This window comes from Rissa tridactyla, chromosome 21, assembly GCF_028500815.1.
Source record: "Rissa tridactyla isolate bRisTri1 chromosome 21, bRisTri1.patW.cur.20221130, whole genome shotgun sequence".
Classification (NCBI taxonomy): Eukaryota; Metazoa; Chordata; class Aves; order Charadriiformes; family Laridae; genus Rissa; species Rissa tridactyla.
The window spans coordinates 7244156-7253020 of NC_071486.1; the positions used below are offsets into that span (position 1 = coordinate 7244156).

Consider the following 8865-nt stretch of genomic DNA (forward strand, 5'->3'; position numbering starts at 1 on the left):
CTCCCAGAAGTTCAAAATTTATAAATTCAAAGTATCTCTCAAAGCTTATTCAAAAACTCTACCACATCATCCACGGACAATCAAGTCATCAACTTCCTACAATCCTAATTATTGTCGAGTGAACCGCCTCATTTTAGACATCTGGTTTTAAACACACGTGTTCGTTTTGGGTTGAAATGTGTCAGGCTGATTCCCGACACAAAAGCACTAAGTGAATATAAGAAAATTCAAAATCCTTTCAGACGTTTACATTATTATAATGACAATAAAGCTTCACAGTTCAGGAAATATTTGCAAGCACTCGTGCAATCTAATAACTCAAACTTCCGTTTTAAGTTCAAACTTGGCACATACGCAGTCCTCTAAGGAACGAATCTCTGCCAGGTTTCATTCGTTGGCTGAGAACACCAAGAGTAGTTACCGCATGTGCATATTATTTACTTCTCTCAGAAACATAAGGGTCCAAGTATGTTCCTGCACAGCCGTACATCAAACCTCTGTTCTAGTTTCAGTGATGAGACCTTGAAATAAACCCTCACACATCAAGTGAGTGACACAATCAGACTGAAATCTATCAGAATATAAATACATTCTCAGAAAATTAACTGCTTTCAAGGTCCACTCCTAACTCAACTTTTTTTTCTTTTTGACAAACAATCCTTGCTTATATCACAACCGTCATACGTTGAACTGACAACACATTATATTTAAAAAGGAAATTAATAAGGGAAACCAATTTATAGACATCAATCCTTACAAAAAATAAAACATGCCTAGAATTTTCTCATGCAAAAAAAAAATTATTTTAAAATACATTATTAACTTAGACTGAAATTTAAAATTTCAGAGCAAGATTTTTAGTAAGTCCAGAATATGAACTGAACACTGTTCAGGACTCAGCCTTTGCTGGGCTCCAGCATATATTCATGACCCTCAGTCATCAACACAGGAGAAAACTAAAGCATCAAGAGAGTTCAGGGGACGCCTATAGCATTCACTGAAACTAAGCTGGCCTGCATTTACATAGCTTAAGCACCCTACTTGATGCAGGAATTATTGGCTTTCTAGACTGAAAATACAAGTAACTACTACCAAACTCAATTTAAGTGACGTCACATTCTTACAGGCATCACACCATTTTTATGTCCCCCCTTCCAAAGCAAATTAAAAGTAGTTAGTGCATCATTTAAGGTGTGATTAACACACGGTTTCTAATTGCACAAACACTGGGTATGGGAGTTGAGTTCAGCGTATCAAAATAATTTACGATACTATATATTATAGCACTCAGCAGTAAACACATCGTTCCTCAAATTATACATACGTGCACATTAACCAATTCTGCATGTTTCTCTGAGGCTCTCTGGAAGCATCTTGCAGCTCTTTTTTAGTTTTTCAGCCTAATGAAGATTGTGACATTCACTGGGAGAGCCACACATTCTCTCTATTGAGATAATCTTCTTAAGAGAGATTGTAAATATCTCAGCAAGGCAGTGAAACCTCAAAACAACCTATCTTCCCAGGAGCAGAAGCAGCAGTGGGTCCATAAAAAGTTGTTTTGCAGTATCTGTAACCGTCTCATATCTCTAACTTAGAAACAAACATTTTTCAGAATACTCTGATACAAATACAAGACGGCATTTTCTTCTAACCTTTCCAATCTGAAAGGGAGAGTCCAGGTGGACAGCTGAAACACCAGGCATTAAGAAATCGTCTATCCACCAAATAAAATGCAAACTCCAATGACCTATTAAGTCATTAAACAGAACACAAGATGCTACATTTTATGTTAATTGACATAAAAATACATGTTTTAAATACATAAAACAAAAAACTTATTTTTTTCCCCAACATAAATGTGAACAGCAGCAAAAAAAATTCTTTCAGCAGTGCAATAGGTATTAATCTAATTAGTTACTTCTTTATAATACAGCAAACCACAACTTTAGATAATTGTTTTAAACTTTAGTCAGTGTTTCTCAAACTTTTAGGAATCAAGACCATTTGTCTGTGGTCCAGCAGTGAGAGCCTACAGTTAAGTGTAACCTGCTTCAGGTATAGCTATGGGTACCACTTCCCATTAACTTCATAAAAAACCACCTGCTCGTAGTTAAAGAGACTGGAGAAGCAGCAGAAGTGGAAGTAACATTTCATGACTATCAAAACCCACGTCAACAGGGAAGGAACCTGCACGAGTAAGCAACGTGGTACTTCTCTGCACGTTGAGAACGTCCGTTTTGTACCTGATTTATGATTAAGCATTTCATGAGCCATTCAACTGATTCCATTTACAATGCGCAGAGACAGACGTCCACAAAACTGCATCCTCTGGCTGGTCAGCGTATTGTTCTTAACTGACCTGCTGGACTAAGACATTTGTTCACGCAGACTTACACACCACTACAGATGGATCACACACACTTTTACCAGTTCACTCTCCTGGACCCTCCTACATCCATATCTTGTTCACGTCATCTGAAAGTTTCTGATGCAGCAATCCAAAGATGAATTCTTACTTCACCAAAGCAGACAATCAAGCATTCTTAAACTGTGTATAGCAAGAATGGATATTCCAGTTCATATATACTTCAGAAGCTACGCTTTGTGTTGTTCCTAACAGACTTAGAGGGATTCAGATAATCCTGCTAATTGCTAGTAAAATAAACCTAGCTTTACAAGTTGTGTATCTTTCACTAGCACATATAATGCAAAACGTATAATGCAAAATCTGGAATTTAACAAGGAGAATCACAAAACCAACTGAGTCCTTTAGTACATTTATGAACTATATTTAATGCATCATCTTTTAAAAACTGATGGACTTTCTAAGACCACATCCTAAATTAACTGCTTCTGAACAGTTTGGATGAAAGAACTACCAACAAGCCAGGTTAATTCCTTCACTATGCAACACAGGAAAGGCTTGAATCCTTGCTAAAACCAGAAAGATGTCACCAAACAAGGTCTCTCTGACCACGGGACCCAGTTAAGACCTGCAAAACCACCTACCAGGGCCCTAGTTTGTTCTGTTGACCACAGCATGTGAGTCACTCCATTAAAAGCTCCAGAAGCTTTTCAATTCCATCCCTGAACATATAAAATAAATAAAATAAAAAAAAAAATCAAGCTGCGATTTCAATAAAAACACCTGGAAGGAGCAGTCTGCATTTGTTCATGGCACTAAAGTTACGTGTGAAGTACAGGGACACAGTGAGTCCAGTGACAACCAGCACTGCAGCGAAACACCTACCTGAAAGCAGGGGCACTACAGGCACCATTTCCAATCCAGCACGTAGTACTGGAACTACGTGAATTAGATTTCACTCAGACAAATTTTTTTCCGAGTGCCACAGAACTGCTGAACACCTCCCATGGACACGCCTCTACTGTAGCACCCCTGAAAGCCAACATTAAATAAAACCCACGGCACAATTTACGCTTTAACTCCAAGAACGCCCAAGTTTCAACCGTCGCTGGGAAACGCGATGCGAGCAGCAGCCGGGCGCTGCGGGACAGGGCCCGGCTCAGGGCCGCGGGACACGGGCGGTCACGTCCGCGGCCGCTCCACGCCCGGCGATCACACCGGGCCGGGAACCGCCGCGGCTGCCCCCAGAGGGACGGGCCCGAGCGCTCGCCGCTGCCAGGCAGAGACCCCCCGAGCCGGGGTCCCACCGGGGACCCGCCCCGCGCTCACCTTGCTGGACGTCGCCGTTGGCGCCGCCGGGGACGGGGACGCTGAGCTGCCGCTCGGGCTCGGGCAGGCAGCGGCGGCAGAAGGAGTGCAGGCAGGGCAGCAGCTTAGGCTCGGCCTCCCGCCGGCTCTGCAGGCTCTGCGCGCACACGGCGCAGGTGTCGAGCAGCGAGAAGGGCCCCGGCGCCGCCGGCGTCAGCGGAGGCACCGGGCTGGGGCCCGGCCCAGGAGCGACACCGGGCGCCGCCGCCGCCTCGGCCTCGGCCTCCCCGAGACCGCGCTCCGCCGCCGCCGCGCCCGGGCTCTCCCGCTCCTCAGGCGGCGCGGCGGCGGGCGCGGGCGGCGCGGCGCCGGAGGGGGAGGCGGCCGCGGGCTCCAGGCCGCCGCCGCCGCCCGGCCCGGCCTCGGCAGCCCCCTCCCCGCCGCCGCCACCTCCTTTGTTTTCCGCCATGTTTCCTCCTTTGAACCCGACTCCCCGCGCCGCGCACGCACGGCGTCACCACGCGCCGTGCGCGCGCCCCAGCGCGGGGGGGGAAGGCGGGACGGGCCAGCGGCTCGCGCAGGCGCGCGGGGGGCCGCGCGCAGGAGCGCGCGCTCGGCCGGGACGGGCCCGTCCGGAGGGACGAGTTGTGACGTAGCGCCGGGCGGGGCGGCGCGGGGCGCAGGCCCGGCACCGCACCTCGCGGGGAATCCCCATTGGGCGGTGGCTTCACAGCCAATCGCCAGCGGCGGCCCAAGGGGCGGAGCGCTCACCAGGGAGTAGGCCCCGCCCCCCGGAAGCGGCGCCGTCACGGCCCGCGGCGGGCGGAGCCGGGCAAGGAGCGTGCTGTCCGCACGGCGCGCCCGGGGGAACCGGCGATGGACCCACCGGGCCGCGCGGGCACCGGGGTACGGCGGTGCCGCGGCAGCTCCAGCAACGCGGTCACCGCGCTGGGCCGCGGCGGAACTGGGGAAGGCGCACTACAGGGAGGGGAGGGGAGGGGAGGGGAGGGGAGGGGAGGGGAGGGCAGGGCAGGGCCGGGCCGGGCCGGTGTCGCACGCCCGCGGGCGCTGCGGTCTGACCCCCAGTCCCATCTGTGTTAACGGCCGTTCATTTACCGTTGCAGCTTCCCGCGGCGCCGGTACGGACGCGTGAGGCCGAGCAGCCCCTTGGCCGACGCTGCCGGGCCACACAGCACTGTCTGGGACCGCGGGGCACAGCCGAGGCCCCCGGGGCTGCGCTCAGGCAGGATCAGAACATACAAATAATAAACAGCGTTTATTGAAGGCATCAGGGAACATGCGAAAACATGGAACGGGGGGTGTTTTCTAAGAGCTCCTACTTTAGGTATACAAAAAGTGAAACAATTCACAGTACGTTTAACTGTGCCCATAATACATTTGAGCAGGATGTTTTGGGCCTACGCTGCCTCATCCTAGAATTTAAAACCAGAAAAAGAAATTATGAAAATACCTTCTTATCACCTTACACACCCGCAACTAGAGGTGTCTACAAACGCGCAGCATCTCCAAAGTTTTTTGTTCTGTTTTTTTAACGTATGCTGCAGTAAGACAGTAGAGTCACTGGAAGTCTTGCTGGATGTTCTCCTTGTTTGCTTCTCCATGCTGCTGTTTGATTTGTGAAATTTCATTTTCTAGCTGCACAATAGTTCGTTCAATCTCATAATTTTTACTGACAAGAGAGACCCATCTGGAAGGGAAAAGAAATAAAAGAAGCCTTTAAGTGTTGTTTACCCATCCTCTATTTTAAAATCAAAGACAATTATTGCTCCAAAGAAAGCACAATGACACTGAATAAAGCAGTACTTTTCTCAGTACATGATAAACCTCAGTTGATACCAATGGTAATTTAAACAACCAAAGTGATAAAAAGAGGGTTTCAACCCTGTTAAACCTTAACGTACAAAATTGAATTTAATAGACTCAAATCTGCTAACTTCCAATGTTTAAAGAATAGTTTAAGAAACAATTTAAACAGGCAATTTCAAGCAGCTCATATGCCCTCCTGTTCACATCTGTTGCTCATTGTTTCACTCAACCACAGTAACCATTACGTAGACCCGAATTACAAGCCCTTTGAAACACTTTGTGCAAAGCAACAGTACTGTTGCGTGCAGCAACATCCTACAGTAGATCACTCATGCTCTGCATGGAAGAATTTCAAGCAAGAGAAGATTGTGGAAGACTTGTGGAAGATTTAACAGAAAAATTTTAGATACTCACGTAGATTCCATTTCTCGTAGCTTAGCCCCAGCTGTGAGCTGCATGTTCTTTCGTTGCCAGTTCAGATCTTGAATGTTTTTCCTGGGCAGAAAAAGATCTATGTGTTGGGGTTTTTTGTCAGCTTCCCTTAAACTTTGTAATATCTCCTGCTAATTTTGAAATACACCTAATTCCTAGAAATACTACCAGTGAACACTTGTGTAGCCAGGACCATAACAACAACATACAGATGGATGCAGTATATTTCAATATACTAGAAACTCCATCCCCAAGTAATCCATCTCTGTAAACTCATTAAAGCATCCACTTTAAAAATGATAGGCCAAACCTCACATCAGGGAACACATCTTCACTGAGACAACTACACACTAAATAAAAGTCTTATCAGCAGTGACAAGAAAACACACTGCATTTCAGAGAGGATTCCACCAGAATCCATTCTGTTCAAAGCAGAGGTTCACACAAAACCAAACCAAACCAGCACAGAGATTGAGTGAAATAGGTATTATGAATGTAATCATGTGGGGAGGGCAGGATCAGATTTCATTATTGTTATTACTGGGTCTTTTTTTCCTATGACTGCGGCAGCAATGTATACACAAGCCTTTCTATAGCTGGGGAGGCAGGGGAGAGAGGTTCACTTTCCTTCCAACTTCAGTATGAAAACACAAAAAACAATGTCTCACCTTAACTTCTGAAGCTCTTTCTGGGCTTGTTCTATCATATGAACCAGATGCCTAATAGCAAAATGCAAGCAAAGCATCAGGAAAACTTAAAATTGCCAGATCAGACCCATTTAACCTGGCATTTAACTCCTCAGAGTTAGGACGCGACAAGCCACTTCAACCCAAGCACGAGACGACTTATTCTCAGCACGGTCTTAGCTCTTCACTGCTGAAGAGAATGACGCAATGCCAAAACACTCCAGTTGTAACATATGCAGTTTTAAGACATAAACCTCCAGTAACCATTACGGTCAGCCCCTGTCATCAGACAATAGGATAAAATCATATCCATTAGCTGATCAGGTTTTATTTTCAAGCTTGTTACCGTATGCTCGTGCTATTCTGACCAGAATGGTATTGTAACATCCCCCTATCATATTACCCATCTTCTAATTTTAATTCTAAAATTACCTGTAACAATTTTTGTTTCCCTCATGTAACACTGTGAGAGCACAAACAGTTCTTTTCACTTCCTGACATACGTGCGAGCCAATAGATCCTTTGCCTGCCTCCCTTCTAAGCTAAGCAGCCCTCTGCCTTCTCTCAGAGGTAAGTTTTGCGTTCCTTTTGTCTACACCTTCTCAGAAGTGGACATTGACATTCTCTGCCTGAAATAGCGCTGGTGCTTCCTGCAGCCATACCATCTACAACTTTTTTTGGCTTTTAGAACAGCTTTATTAATAATGGCTCCAGGCTGAGCAGGATCAGTAGTAAGTCGTCTTTATTTCCACTACTGAATTATCATTTTGCAAGCTGTCATTAGTCCTTTTAGTTATCCTCAATTAAAGGCCATTGTCACCAACTGCTACCCAAACTGTAACCTACAAAATGCAACACTGGGATGTATTTGAAACACAGGCTATTTCTTGGCCACAGAGAAGGCTCCTTCTCTTTCAGATCGGACTCCTTTTCCTCCACATAGAGCTCTCTCAAAGGGCCTGTTATTCCAGGATATACTCTGAAGATCCCCACTGGACTTACACAGGAACACGTGAGAAATATAAGAAATCGAACCCAGAACTTCAGCTAGGTTCAGCAAAGCAGAGGAAGGCCTTACTCGTTGTGCACCTTCCAAGCATTACAGCCGTGTTGCGACATTAACTCCAGGTTCTCGATGCGGACCGCCTGGTGCTCCAGCTGCGCCATGGAGTTGTTCACACACTCCTGCCACGCCGTGATATCGTTCTTCTGTCCGGAGGACGGGGCCGGCAGCTCGTACCTGCAACAGGCCGCCCGCCTCAGGAGAAGGCCCGGCGGACACGGATCTCCTGCCGGCACCCCTGGGGGCGGGCGGCCGCTCGGCCCTCCCGGGCTCACCTTTTCATGCTGAGCAGCTCGAGGGGCTGCCGGGCCGCCAGGCGCTCGAACTCGTTCCGCATGATCTCGGTCTGCGGGGAGGGAGGCGGTGAGGCGGCACCGCGGGGGGAACCGGGGGCGGGGGGAACCGGGGGCGGGGGGAACCGGGGGCGGGGGGAACCGGGGGCGGGGGGAACCGGGGGCGGGGGGAACCGGGGGCGGGGGGAACCGGGGGCGGGGGGAACCGGGGGCGGGGGGAACCGTCCGCTGGCCTCACCTCAAAGGCGCTGTAGTCGTGCGCCGGCAGGTAACTGAGGTAGTTCTTCGTCGGCCGGTACCGCCGCGTCTCCTCCTCCACCAGCGCCGCGGCCTAGCGCACGCCGGGCGTCAGGCAGGAACGCCGGCCGCGTTCACCGCCTCACGAGCGCCCGGCGCCCCGCGCTCACCACCCCGCCCCGCGTTCACCGCCTCATGGGCGCCCCCGCGCCGCGCTCACCGCCTCACGGACTCCCGGCGCCTCGTAGCCCTGGTCGAAGTAGGGCAGCGCGTCCACCACCACGTCGCCGGCCACCAGCCCCGGGCCCGCCATGCTGCGCCCGCTCTGCGCCTGCGCCCGCTCTGCGCCTGCGCCCGCTCTGCGCCTGCGCCCGCTCTGCGCCTGCGCCCGCTCTGCGCCTGCGCCCGCTCTGCGCCTGCGCCCGCTCTGCGCCTGCGCCCGCTCTGCGCCTGCGCCCGCTCTGCGCCCGCCCCGGCGCTGCCGCAGCGCCCTTGCCCCGTAGGGGAAGCTGAGGTCTAGCCCCGCCCCCGCCCCATGGATCCACCCCCCAAGCTCCGCCCCCCACTGCCCCGCCCTCTGCTCCGCCCACCCGGCCCCGCCCACCCGCGGCGCGGAAGGAGACACGGGCGCGGTGTGTCCGTGCGATGGTTATT

The 8865-nt window shown here is 50.3% G+C and overlaps 2 protein-coding genes across 4 annotated transcripts in view; both read right to left on the reverse strand.

Annotated features, from left to right (window-relative positions):
- The window catches only part of TRIM33 (tripartite motif containing 33), a 31460-nt gene extending 27303 nt beyond the window's left edge, over positions 1 to 4157 (reverse strand). The window contains exon 1 of the mRNA XM_054181196.1: positions 3695 to 4157. Within this exon, the coding sequence (XP_054037171.1) occupies positions 3695 to 4142 (448 nt within the window). The 5' untranslated portion in view covers positions 4143 to 4157. The remainder of the gene's footprint in view (positions 1 to 3694) is intronic.
- A 773-nt stretch (positions 4158 to 4930) lies between these two features.
- On the reverse strand, positions 4931 to 8588 carry BCAS2 (BCAS2 pre-mRNA processing factor). Of its 3 annotated transcripts, XM_054181558.1 has the most exons (7): positions 8432 to 8587; positions 8213 to 8305; positions 7957 to 8027; positions 7697 to 7858; positions 6601 to 6651; positions 5915 to 5995; positions 4931 to 5381 (listed from the first exon to the last, which is right to left on the reverse strand). In XM_054181558.1, exons 1-7 carry the CDS (start codon positions 8522 to 8524, stop codon positions 5252 to 5254), a joined length of 681 nt encoding a protein of 226 aa, XP_054037533.1. In that variant the 5' UTR covers positions 8525 to 8587; the 3' UTR covers positions 4931 to 5251. The 3 variants fall into 3 exon arrangements, with proteins under 3 accessions (XP_054037533.1, XP_054037534.1, XP_054037535.1); XM_054181559.1 differs by lacking the exon at positions 6601 to 6651 and having other exon boundaries at positions 8432 to 8588; XM_054181560.1 differs by lacking the exon at positions 8213 to 8305 and having other exon boundaries at positions 8432 to 8586.
- Positions 8589 to 8865: the final 277 nt, after the last annotated feature.